Source organism: Acomys russatus, chromosome 25 (genome assembly GCF_903995435.1).
Source record: "Acomys russatus chromosome 25, mAcoRus1.1, whole genome shotgun sequence".
Taxonomy (NCBI): Eukaryota; Metazoa; Chordata; class Mammalia; order Rodentia; family Muridae; genus Acomys; species Acomys russatus.
The window spans coordinates 43,145,226-43,158,778 of NC_067161.1; the positions used below are offsets into that span (position 1 = coordinate 43,145,226).

A 13,553-nucleotide genomic window follows, 5' to 3' on the forward strand; every position below is an offset into this window, starting at 1 on the left:
TAAAAACGCCACTTTAAAAAGGCAAAACTGTGGCTGAAAAAAAAAATGGCTCAGAGGTTAAGGGTACTAACTGCTCTTCCAGAGGCCCTGAGTTCAATCCCCAACAACCACGTGTGGCTCACAACCAGCTATAATGTGATCTGAAGTCTTCTTCTGGCATGTAGGTGTACATGTAGGCAGAGCACTTTGTACATAATAATAAATAAATACATTCTTTAAAGGCAAAACTGCTTTAATCCATGTATATTACTCTAGTTAAAGACTGGAGCTGGGCCTCAAGATGACTCAGAGGGTAAAGATGCTTGTTGCCAAATAAACAACCTGACCTCAATCCCTAGAGCCCATATAGTGGAAGGAGAGAACCAGCTCCTTCCTGCAAGCTGTTTCCACCTTCAAAGGGACACACACATGTGAAAAATAAAAACAAGAAACTGGGACAATTAAAATAAATTGTAGACTATTATGAGATGAAAAGAAAAGGGTGCACTAGGTGACTGTATTTCCTGGTAAACGGATGGTTAGATAAAATCCCTATCTTAGGTTAAGAGAAACCTTGTCTAGAAAAAAAACAAAACAAATGGGGCTGGAAAGATGGCTCAGTGGTTAAGAGCACTGTCTGCTCTTCCAAAGGTCCTGAGTTCAATTCCCAGCAACCACATGGTGACTCAAGACCATCTGTAATGAGATCCGGTACCTTCTTTTGTGGCATGTAGGTGTACATGAGGGCAGAAAACGGTATAAATAATAGATAAATAATTTTTTAAATCCCTATCTTATTTAAATGCTTGCTGATGGAAACTCTAGCACCTCACTTTCTTGAAGAAAATCAAGAGCACTAAAACTTAACCCACCAATGAGAAGGTCATTAATCTTAACCTTTATTAAAAGTAAAAAAGCTTTGGGGGTGGGGGGAACACATACATGTGCTCAAATTTCTAACTCTGTTTTAGCCTTACTTCACTTATGGAATCTGCAACAATGAAACATCTCTGATTATAGGCGATTACATTTCTTTAGAAGAAAATGGAACACCCAGATATTAAGGTTATTAAATTACTATTTCTGTAAAATGTCTTTATAAAAGACCTGACACTTATTATGCATTTTTATTATTAATTTGTCCTTAATGACTAAAAATAGTTATAAATTCACTTGTGGGCTGGTGAGATGACTCAGCAGATAAAGACAATTGACATAAGCCCAATGAACAGAGTTCAATCCCTGGAAGCCACATGGTGAAAAGAAAAAGCCAACTACTGTAAGTGTCTTCTGGCTATGGCACACATGCTTCCCTTCCTCACAAATACAATCTAAATAATTAATTTGCATTATATCTAATATTTTATATCATAAACACAACTAACTTAAGATTACAACCAATATCAAAAAGTCAATATACCTTCTACTAGACCGCACTGAGTTATGATCTCCAGAATTTTCAGGGCTGGATACAGTTCAGAGAGAGTGCTAGCACTGCACGTGTAATGACCTAGGTATGATTCCCAGCAATGCACGTGCGCGCGCACGCACACACACACACACACACAAACACACACACACACTGGAAAACAGAAACAAAACAAAAAACTTCACAGACGTCTCTAATCCTAGTATTAGGAGACAGAAGAGCACCACAAATTTAAGGCCAGTCTGGGCTACATACCAAGTTGAAGCCTGTCCTCAAAACCCCCAAAATAATAATAATAAATAAAACATTTTCAAAACATTTCAACAATGATTTTTCTCTGGGTTAGATAAAACTTAGTCTGGGGTCAACAGAGTTAAAGCCAATGCCTTTCATTTCCACCTTCTTCACCGCCCACCATTTCTGCCAACCTCAGGCTCACAATTTGACTGTTTTTATTTTTAGCTCTGTTGGTTGAAAACCACTCCACCAAAACCACCAGCTATCATGGACTACATGAAACAATACAGATACAGAATAAATTTATCATTTATATCATTAAAAATAAAGCCACACAATTGTTCAATGTTAAAACCATGGACTGCTAGAGCTTGCCAATATCTTACAGGAGCCATCTCTGTGGCCAGAACCGTTCTGCCAGTCAGCCAGCAAGCAGCAGAGGAAACAAGGTCAAGTCTCACCTCTGCCTCTCCGGCTCACCATCAACATCCTCATCAGCACTGCATGTGGCACTGGAGTCATTGTCTGACTGTGGCTCAGGCCTCTGGATATTCATCTGCTCAGCCACTATCAAGTCTTCATCTCGAGCCTCTGTCTTCTCACTGGTGCTCTCCAAGTCTTTTTCTTTGGCATCTCCTTCACCTTTAGATGCAATGTTTTCTGGCACCCGAACTTCTGCATCCACAGAGTCGGCTTTGGTAGCAGCTGGGGGGTCAAGAACAGAACTGGCTTCGGCACCACGCTCCTCATGGTCTACGTCCATCGGCTCTGCTGTCTCCACACTGGCAGTGTCAGTCGCCTGGGCCTCCACACTTTCGCTTTCAGCTGGTTTTGTGCTTGGAACTGCTGAAGAGGGAGATGCACAGGGTGCAGGGTCAGTGGTGGCTTCAAGCTCAGCCACAGGTTCGGTGTTTCCTCGAGAAGCAGCATTTTCACTGCTGTCTTCACTGGGCTTGGCAGCTTCAACTGGTGAAGGAGAGGGAGCACTTTCTGTATCAGAACTATTTTCAGCACCTTAAAGATAATGATACAGCATAAAAATCTGATAATGAACAGGTTTCAGGTGGTGACAGAAACCATGTTTGAAAGCACTTGTTAGGATGAACTTGACTCCTGTGGTGACATCAGGGAAGTAAGAGCAGCTTCTGGCAAAGCTAACATGCCTTAAAGGTGTAAAAGTGAAAGATTAAATTGTCTTGACCTCTGAAATTGAAAGTAAAAACTTTTAGATGTCTAAAAAAATGTTTATTTTAAAGACAAGAAAAAAAAAAAAAAACTATTCCATGAATGACAACATTCTGGTGGAAGATATTTTAATGTTAAAAAATTAACATAAGACAAAATACATACAACACCTCTAAAAACACAGAAGTATCTTTAGAAAAACAGGTTCACTGTGATGCCATAAAGTTTGTCCAAGTTGAGGTACTTGCTTTTGTCAACTTGACACCAACTAGAATTATCTGAGAAGAGAGAACTACACTTGAGAAACTGCCACCAGAACACTGGCCTATAGACATGACCGTGAGACATTTTCTTGATTGGCGATTGATATGGAAGGGCCCAGCTAACGGTAAGGGCAACACTGGGCATGTGTCTTACGGAGTCTAAACATTTAACCTGAGCAAGCTGGTAAGCAGCACTACTCCGGGGTTTCTGCTTCAGCTCCTGCCTCCAGACTCTTACCTCGAGTTGCTGCCCTGACTTCCCTCAGTGATGGAGTGTATCCTGAAAACTAGAAGATAAAACAAACTGCTTTCTCTTCAAGATACTTTTGGTCCTTGTCTTTATCACAGCAATAGAAACCCTAACTAGGACAAAGTTATATTGTTGGAATAGAAAAATGAATATGATATGACCATCTGTGAATAATATTTTTAACACAGAATATTTTTACAACTAGAAATTCATTTTTTCATTTATCCAAATATATATATTTCAAACAGAGCTGTTTGAAATACTGGGGTATACACAGCACTGAAAATAAATTATCTTTTTACTTTTTCTTTTTCCTTTGTGTTTATGTGTGTATATGCATGTATGCACACGTTTTGCCTGTGTTCATGCAAATGCACCACATGCCTGAGGAGGCCAGAAGAGTACATCAGATCCTCTGGTACTGGAGTTACCATAGATGATTGTGAGCTGCCATGTGGGTACTGGGAACCAACCTTGGCTCTTCTGTAAAAGCAGAAAGTGTTTTTGACCAATGAGCCATCACTCAAACTCCATCAAGTAGCCATTCTCATGGAGCACACAGAATAACAAATATTTCAAATATATTAGGTGATAATAGGCAAAGTGATTATATAAACTAAATAAACACTGATAAGGAAGACTAAAGAGAGGGTAAAGAGATATCCTGAAGAGTAGCCTACAGGAAGGAAGGAAGTGAACTCTGGGTAGGCCTGTGAGGATTCATTTACAGCTATTACAAAGGGTCAAGGCTCAGAATAAAATTCTTTTGCTAAGAACGGTGTGGTTGGAGCACAGAACAAACAGTTCAGGAAGGCACAACAGTAAACTCCTATCAGGCACTAAGACGGCCCTGGGCTTTTATTCTTGAGGAAATGAAAAGTGTTTCAGACTTTGGAAGAGAGAATTGACATGGCTGGACTTGCATTTTACAAGGAGAAACATGGCTGTTGGATAGAAAACAAACAAAAACCCAGAATGAAACAAAAAAACCCCACAAAAGTATAAGGAACCCAAACAAGAAAATAACACAGAGAGACTAATAATGGAAATAAGGAAGTAAGGAAATGTGACACAATGCAGGCATTATTTGTTGATGGACTATATGGGGGTATAAAAGGATTTTAGTCAAGCAATTATCACAGATTAACAGTGATAAGAAAAAACAGCCTAGGGGCTGGGCATGGTGGCCCACACCTTTAATCCCAGCATTTGGGAAACAGAGGCAGGTGCATCGCTGTTTGAGTTCGAGGTTACCCTAGTCTACAAAGTGAGTCCAGGACAGCCAAGGCTACCCAGAGAGACACTGTCTCAAAAACCACCTCCCCGCCCACCCGCAAAAAAAAAAGAAAGAAAGGAAAAAGAAAAAGAAAAAACAGCCGACTGGCGGGCCTGCACTTTTCCTCGGCATATCAACACTGACGTAGCTTGTACACAAGTGAAACTAGCCTAGAGTGCAAGGAAAGCTTAGTAACGGCAACAATCACCAAAAGTCAGATAACAAAATGATAAAAAGTTTGGCTTAAACTTTATTTTTGATTATACAGTGAAATTAACAAATTACTTATTCTAAAACTATTAAAGGACCCCAATATATGCCCTTCCTCCAAATCACAGAAAACAAGGTAGTGCTTCACAAGCACAAGCTAAACTAACATTCTTTTCTTTTTTAAGATTTATTTATTTTTATTCGTATTGGAGTTTCACCTGCATGCATGTCTGTGTGAGGTGTTGGACGCCCGAAAGCGGAGTTACAAACAGTTGGGAGCTGTCATGTGGGTGCTGGGAACTGGCCCAGGTCCTCCGGAAGAGCAGCCCATGCTCTTAACCACTGAGCGATCTCTCCAGCCTACCCCAGCCCCGCCAAAACTTTCTCTTCTAAAACTGAGGAAATAAACAGGCAAGCCCATAAAGACTTAGAATAAGAATCTAAGAGTGAGTCAGGTTTTAGTACAATTTCAGTTTTTCAGATTCTTCTTACCTTAGATAAATACCCAGCTGGACATTTTAGGAAAAGATAGATTCCTGTCTATACCCTGCTGCCTTCATTCATCTACTGGCGAGAGCCTTACCATATAATAAGAGTAAACCAATGGCACCTCTTTTAGAGTTAGCGGGAAGCAAGAGGTCATCGCTCATGTAAACTCCAGTAATTTTACTCTCTAGGACACTTTGCAGAAGAAGCTGAGCTAAAAAGAAGCAAGAAGAGAGTCTGGAAATCTTTGGACAAGTGCATTTCTATTACAAGGAGACTACCGTAGATGGTTCAGGATGTCCACAGCATAAACATCAGACCAAACTCACAAATCTACCTTCTTTTCATACTTAAAATTGAAAACAATAAACAAATTTTCCTTCTAAGATCAGCAAAATTATAAGGGGGGGGAGAGGTGTCTTCTTTTGATTTTGGGCTTTGCAGGGTATAAATCTTCTGCCTTACCCATGGATACAAATGTATGAAGCTAGGTTTGGGCTTTACTATGGGCTTTTATGAATTGTGTCACCTCCTCACAAGTCCAACGCTGAGCTCCTAACCTCCAACGTAACTGCATCTGCTTTATAGAGGTAACTGAGGTTAAATAAGGTCTTACGGGTGGGTTGTTGTTAAAAGACTGTGATACCACAAGTGCACACATAAAGACTATGCGAGAGCAAAATAAGACAGCAGGCAGCCAGCCGACAGGCACAGAGAGATCTCATCAGAGGCGAGCTCTGTTAGCACTTGACTTTGAACTTCTAACCACTACAATTGTAAAAATACATTTATGTAGTTTAGCACACTCCATTAATACTATTCTATTACAGTACCACAGAGATTAATACAGCTGTCCCTTGTCCACAGAGAGCACTGCTCAAGCATCCCAGCAGGCACATGAAACTTCTGACAGTACTGACTCTGGGGTATACTGGTATTCTCCTGGACATTTCTATTCACAACTACAAGAAAGTTTAATTTAAAAAATTAGGCCTGGACAAGAGAGAGAGCTCAGCCATTAAAGGCTAGGCTCACAACCAAAAATATAAAAATTAGGCAAATAAAAAATTAATCATAAATAGAATGATTACAAAACTATAGTTTAATAAAAGTTCGGTTGACATGGTTTCTAACACTCAAGTTGTTAAATTAACATTTATGATTTTAAAGCCATGGTAAAAGCAAATAACTGAATTTTAGAAAGGTTTTATTCACAACTATAACCACAAGGAATAGTAGTTAACAGACACACAGCTGTAAAATTATGTTCTAATGTCCTCATTAGAAAGCAACAGATGCTTATGAGCCTTAGAAATACCATGAACACATCAAGCTAAGGGTAAGATTACTCCAGTACTCTCTTTACTGTATTTATTGCCCCATTTTTCACACAAAAACTCATCAACAAAAAGTTGACTTAGTATAAAAAATTAAAACCCAGGCCAGGCATGGTGGTGGGCACCTATAATCTCAGCACTCGGAAGAAAATTCAAGGCCAGCCTGGTCAATACAAAGTGAGTCCAGGACAGCCAAGGTTATTATACACAGAAGCCTTGTCTCAAAAAACTACCACCTCCCCCCCAAAAAATTTCATTTATATTTTTAAGGTTAAAAGACAATAATGACTTAAAGAAAATAAACAAAATCACTATTTCTAAACATGTAGCATACAGAGCTTTCTAAGCTTACCTAAAATATAAAAGGGCCAACAAGGAAAACACCAAATAACTCTAACTATATATATACATATCTGTGTGTGTGTGTATAATTAAAAATGAAACAAAAAGAAAACAAGTGTGCATATACCAAACAATATTCTAAGAATCCTTTCAACAGAAGCACTCAGTATACAAAAAATATTTATATAGAATGGTGAACAGCAATATAAACTGAAATAAATTATTTGTGCCTTTGTTTTTCTGTAACTATCAAACATCCAACTTCCACACTTCAGGAAGCTGTGTCAATCTGTTTAAGGAACTGTCCCTTGATTTCTAAGATGAGAGGTTTTTTTTCTGCTTGGGATTCTGATGTTCTCCAGACTCCTAACATGATAAGCTCAGTACGATGTGTAAGCCTTAAAATATGAAATAAATCAACCTCAAAGCAGTAAAATAAAAGAAATATTAACTTATGATAACAACAGAATAAGTAAATTTGGCAATAATACACACGGAGGCATGCAAAGACTTAGTCTCTCACTGCCAGGCTCTTCTGGCTGTACCACCTGACCAATCGTAAGTTCACAGAAACAAATACTTACTGCTCAAATGAATAAATATTGTTTTTAAACCTACGAAAGCACGAATATTCCATTTCCTTAGTGAAGCAATTCCTACATAATTAATGACTAAACTATAATTTCCTATTTGAGGCAATATAAGTCAAACATAATTTAAAATTCTAGATACCTTCACTGTCTTCTGGATTTTCCTCTTCATTTGAGGCTTCAATATCTTCATCCTCCTGGACAGAAACAGTGGAAGCTACACTTTCACATTGAGACACATCTCGTTCCTCACGAGGTTTTCGTGAGGCCTAAGGGTACAAAAGAGTAGTTTAATTATTGTGAGTTAAATAGACAAAAGGAGAAAAAACAGAACATTTCATTCCTAATAGATGCACATAGTGGTCAGACAGCATGTGGGTATGACAAAATCTGTGCGTGATCTGTACGCAATTATCTGGCAGGCACAGACCGGCCTTTTGGGCAATAGATAACTTGTATAAAACCTACCAAGTTACCACGGAATCACACTGACATCTGCATCTCAGTACTTGGGGGCTGAGGCAGCAGAAAAATGTTCAAGTTTAAGGCCAACCTGTGAGTTACACCAAGACCTTATTTCAACCCCTATACTGTCCAAAAAGTTTTATCTGAACATTTTGGAAACTATAAATTTTGATATCACCCAAGTTCAGATAATATTCATTTTTTCCAATAAAAAAAGATATGTATGTATGTATGTATGTGCTGGGCATGGTGGCCCACACCTTTAATCCCAACACTCAGGAGGAATAAGTAGGTGGATCTCTGTTGAGTTTGAGGCCAGCCTGACCTACAAAGTGAGTCCAGGACAGCCAAGACAACATAGAGAAAGCTTGTCTTGAAAAACCAAAACGATGTATGTTTACATTATAATAAAGATAGCATAAAAGACATGTAGAACACAGAAAATTATATTTAAAAAACTGATTTTCGTAATTCCAAAATAGCTAGACATCCTAAATATACAGATTGGTACGTTTTATTTCAGTTTTTTACATAAATAGACAAATAAGTCATTGTATACACATCTAAAGGCGTTGCATAGCTCATGTAGTTGTACATTCTACTTTTTAAAACCTAAATTAATTATACACTGAAGGTATTTCTACTATAGTCTATAAAACTTTTTCTAATAATGACTCTAGAAAAATATTTTCATTAATGTGCAACTGTAATTGAAGTGCAAATAAAATTTAAATAATGATTTTCTTCTTCTTTTTTTGGTTTTCAAGACAGCTTCCCTGCATACCTGTGGCTGTCCTGGACGTCCCTCTATAGACCAGGCTTACCTCAAATTCAGGAGATCCACCTGCCTCTGCCTCCAAGTGCTGGGATTAAAGGCATGCGCAAAAACACTGGGCTTAAGTAATTTTCAATGTTTGAAATTATTAATGGTACAATAATTACTAATGAGTTAAACAGTTGAATAGGCAGCAAATTATTCTTATTGTACTATTCCATTTCTTTTATGATTAATGATGGCACAATTTTTTGTTGGTAAAATAAAACATTTTATCTTGCTAAATATATGTTAAACTAAAAGTTGCTAAATATTATAATTATGCAAGAAGATCTTGAGATATTCTTGAAAAGGACTAATAGGTAAACAATTAAAGTCTTTATTTGTAAAATGATTAGACTGAGGTTTTGCTTTTGTTTTTTTCGAGACAGGGTTTCTCTGTGTAGCCTTGGCTGCCCTGGACTTGCTTTGTAGACCAGGCTGGCCTTGAACTCAAGAGATCCACCTGCCTCTGCTTCCCACATGCTGGGATGGAAGGTGTGCCCCACCACCGCCCAGCTCAGACTGAGGTTTTTAAAAACTTGTATTTTAATTTATTGTGAGAGACAAGGTATGAGCATGTCCACATGCATCGTAAATGTGGAAGCCTCAGTTCTCTTTCTACTACATAGATTATGAGGATCAAACCACTTTTAAGTAAAAACAGATGAGGAAAAGACTTACCACTACTGCTCTACTCACTTTCTGTTTATGTTGTTGCAAAAGGCTGTCAAGGTTGTGCCGCCTTTTATAGTTAAAATAGAAGTTTTTACACTGTGCTTCACTTTTCGTTCCAACCATTTTGGCAATGGCTGCCCAGTTACGACCATGTTCCACCAAGCCTGTGTAACAAATCAAACATTAAGTCAACAGTCACCTGTTTAAGCAAGCAAGAAAAAATTTTAAAGCGACTACTGATGTTAAACCAACAACACTAAAAATATACTTTCAGCTATTTGTTAATATACTTCAATAGTTACTGGTACAAAACTCACTTATACTTTTATGTGTCTCCCAAATTTAAACCATGCTGCCTAAACTCTGCACTTCAGATAGATCTCCCACAGGGATAAGGATGAAGCTAAATCTACACTAAGGTATCAGACACTTGTAAACTGAGAAACTTATTTCTAGATCTTTGGAGATAGTATTTTAATAATAAGCCAAAATAAATTATTCAATGTATATGAAACTTACAGACAGAACTTATTGTTAGTTAATGCACAAACACCTATTTAAAAAATTAACCATTAATAGGGCTGGAGAAAGAGCTTAAAGGTAAACCATGTGCCTAGCATACAGGAGACCCTAGGTTCAACCTCCAATAAATCCCAATTTAGTATTTTTCTACTCATCACTAAATATATGTAAGCACATATAAATGTGTTCAAAGAATATAAACAGGGAATTTCATACATAGAGACCTATATAAGATTAGATGCATAATGAATACGGATTTTGAAAATTAATATAAATAGCTCCCTTTATAATAAAAACCTGAAGAATGGCCAGGTATGGTGGCAGACACCTATAATTCCAATATGTGGAAGGCCAAACAGGCGAACCAGAAGTTCAAGGCCAAGTCTGAGGCCTTGATATGTTTGAGGGGGAAAAAAAAAAAACAAACCAACAACAACAACAAAAAAACCCAAGGTAAGAAAACAAAATGAGGGGCTAGAATAAAAACTCCAGGAAGCACCTGCAGCAGAAGCAAAGGAGTTGTATTTAAAGCTGACAACCATATATACATGACTGTGTGGCTAGGGAGATGGCTCAGCAGGTAGAACTGCTCATCCAGCAGGACTGACAATCTGAATGTAATCTCTAGAACCCACATAAAATGCTAGATGTGATGGTTCACATCTTTGATTCCAGCACTCCTATACAGAGTAGAAAGACCGAGAAGAAAATCAACGAAGGGGCCAGATAGCCTAAGGAAACACATCAACATAAATAAATTTCAAAATAAAAGTGGAAGAAGAGAAATAAGTCCCAAAAAGTTGTACTCTGACCATCCATTATGTGCACAAGTGGGCACACACTGACAAACGAAGATTAACAACATGGGTAGGCAGGCAAGGCAGGCAGACAGACAAACAGACAAGCTGTTAATGATGGCACATGTTTATGACCCCCAATATTGGGAAGGGAAATACTCGGGGAACCACTAGCCAGCCAAGCCTAATTGGTGAGCCCCAGATCCCAGTGAAAGACTCTGTCTCAAAAACCAAGTTATAGAGGCTGCCGAGATAGCTTGGCTAGTAAAGAGCTTGTCCCACAAGCTTTAAAAGCTTCATTCAATCATGAAGTCCAAGCAAAGATGAAGAAAAAAACCGAATGTCAGAAAGTTGTCCTCTGACCTCAATATACACACCATAGCACCCCTCCATCCACAACACATACAGACTAGGCCAGCGTTGGCTACTTAAGTTCCAAATCAATCTATGTTATGACAAGACCCTGTCTATAGTCCCAAAACGTTTTTGTAAAAAGGTAAATAGAATTTTGAAGCAAAATTAAGAATTCTTTTTGATGGTATAGTATCCAGTAACAATTAACTCGAATGTAGTTGAAGATGCCCATGTTTGAGAAATTTATGATTCTCTCTGCAGTTTTATTTTATTTATCATTGGAGAACAGAGTACAATTTTTTATATTTCTACAATACTTGTAATTACCTGTGTTAGAAATAATTTTGGGATAAATTATGAATGTGAGATCTATGTTTCTGTTATTTGCAAATTGCATTGAAGAGAATAGAGACCATTTCCTTGTTTTCTATTTGTTAAGTCTTTTTTATTATTATTATTATTATTTTTTTTTTTTTTTGGTTTTTCGAGACAGGGTCTCTCTGTGTAGTTTTGGCTTTCCTGAACTCGCTTTGTAGACCAGGCTGGCCTCAAACTCAGTGATCCACCTGCCTCTGCCTCCCAAGTGCTGGGATTAAAGACGTGTACACACACACACACACATATACACACACTTGGTTAAGTATTTTAATGATTAATTAATGAAGCATATGTGAAGGTCACAGGAATTCCTCTCTCTCTTTCCATTTTCCTTTTGAGACAGGGTCTCTTTGCTGTGTTTTTGCTGCACTACATTGGTAAGCTTCCAACCAGTTCCGGTTTGGCCCCCAACACTTACATAGGAGTGCGGCCTTCTGGGGTGTGTGCCACTGTATCTGTATATGGGGTCTGGAGTTCAAGCTCAGGTCATTAGGTTTGCTCAGCAAACACTTGACCCAACAAGGCTTCTGCCTAGACCTAGTTAAGTCTTCCAGTTATATACCACCATGAAACTGAGCCAGAGGGTAGACTGTAAAGTTCTCACCAAGAAGACAATGACTTTAGTCCTGATTCGGCTACTTCAGCAGCTGGGTTGTCCTCATCATTGCCACAGCACCTTACAGACTTTGTTTTTCATCAGTGCTTACTACTGCAGTATAATGGGAATGTGAACTAAAAGTTCCTACAGGGCAAATAGCAATTTTTTTTTTATTATATTATTAAGTGAGCGTGGGGGGAGAAGGAAAGGAAGGGAGAGGTGAGAGAGAGAGAGAGAAGACGAAGAAGAAGAGTAAATAGTAATTTACAGATAATCAACACTATTTAATCTAGTAATTCTTAAAAAGAAGTTATATGTAAATTAGCCTTTTGTTGATATTTTTTATATTAATGTACTTACTGTTTATATCATTTGTTTTGTTTTTCAAGACATGGTTTCTCTGTGTAGCTCTGACTGTCCTGGACTTGCTTTGTAGATGAGGCTGGCCTTGAACTTACAGAGATTCCCCTGCCTCTGCCTCCCAGGTGCTGAGATTAAAGGTATGCTGATTATTACATTTTAACGATTTATTTATTTATTATTTATATAGTATTCTGCCCAAATGTGTGCCTGCACACCAGACGAGGGCACGAGATCTCACTATAGATGGTTGTGAGCCACCACATGGTTGCTGGGAATTAACCTCAGGACCTCTGGAAGAACAGACAGTGCTCTTAACCTCTAAGCCATCTCTCTAGCCCCTGATTATTACATTTGAAAATAAACAAAATTTTCTGAAAGTTAAGTGGTTTAAAGGGTTTGTTGTAGAATTTTTATTTAAAATTTATTTTCTATAAGTGGCAGATGTTAAACTTGAATAATTATTAGAAAGATTTACATTTTTCTCTCACCTCATCATCAGAGTGACCCAATTAAGTATGTAGATAATCTCTAGCATAGTGGCTCACACCTTTAATCCTAGCACTCGGGAGGCAGAGGCAGGCCAATCACTGTGAGTTTGAGGCCAGGTTGGTCTACAGAGTGAGTCCGAACAATCAAGGCTACAGAGAGAAAAGAAACCCTGTCATGGGGGAAAGTATCTAGATAATAGCTGTCTTCTAGACTGATCTTTTTCAGGAAAATAGTTCTAAGGTTCTTTAGTCACTTCCTATCTTCAACTCCCATTAGGCAAGTTTTTCTAGTAATCTTAATGATCTTTTAATTTTCGTGTGTGTGTGTGTGTGTGTGTGTGGCACCTGCTTGTTTACACACATGTGTTTGTGTGTGGCGTGTGTGAGTACAGGTGTGCGTGTCTATAATAAGTACATGTGGAACCCAGAGGCCAACACTGGGTGGTTTTGTTTTTTTTTTGTTTTGTGTATGTGCTGCATTTGCACTCAAATGTGCTTGTGTGTGTTTGTGT

General features: G+C 38.2%; 1 protein-coding gene across 19 annotated transcripts in view; it reads right to left on the reverse strand.

Annotated features, from left to right (window-relative positions):
* Ncor1 (nuclear receptor corepressor 1) overlaps positions 1 to 13,553 on the reverse strand; it is a 137,995-nt gene that overhangs the window by 55,101 nt on the left and 69,341 nt on the right. For 10 of the 19 annotated variants that reach the window (XM_051168381.1, XM_051168388.1, XM_051168387.1 and 7 more), the window contains 3 exons: positions 9,548 to 9,705; positions 7,727 to 7,853; positions 2,107 to 2,659 (listed from right to left, as the gene is read on the reverse strand). In XM_051168381.1, the coding sequence (XP_051024338.1) occupies positions 2,107 to 2,659; positions 7,727 to 7,853; positions 9,548 to 9,705 (838 nt within the window). The remainder of the gene's footprint in view (positions 1 to 2,106; positions 2,660 to 7,726; positions 7,854 to 9,547; positions 9,706 to 13,553) is intronic. The other 9 variants (XM_051168402.1, XM_051168389.1, XM_051168386.1 and 6 more) reach the window with 5 other exon arrangements.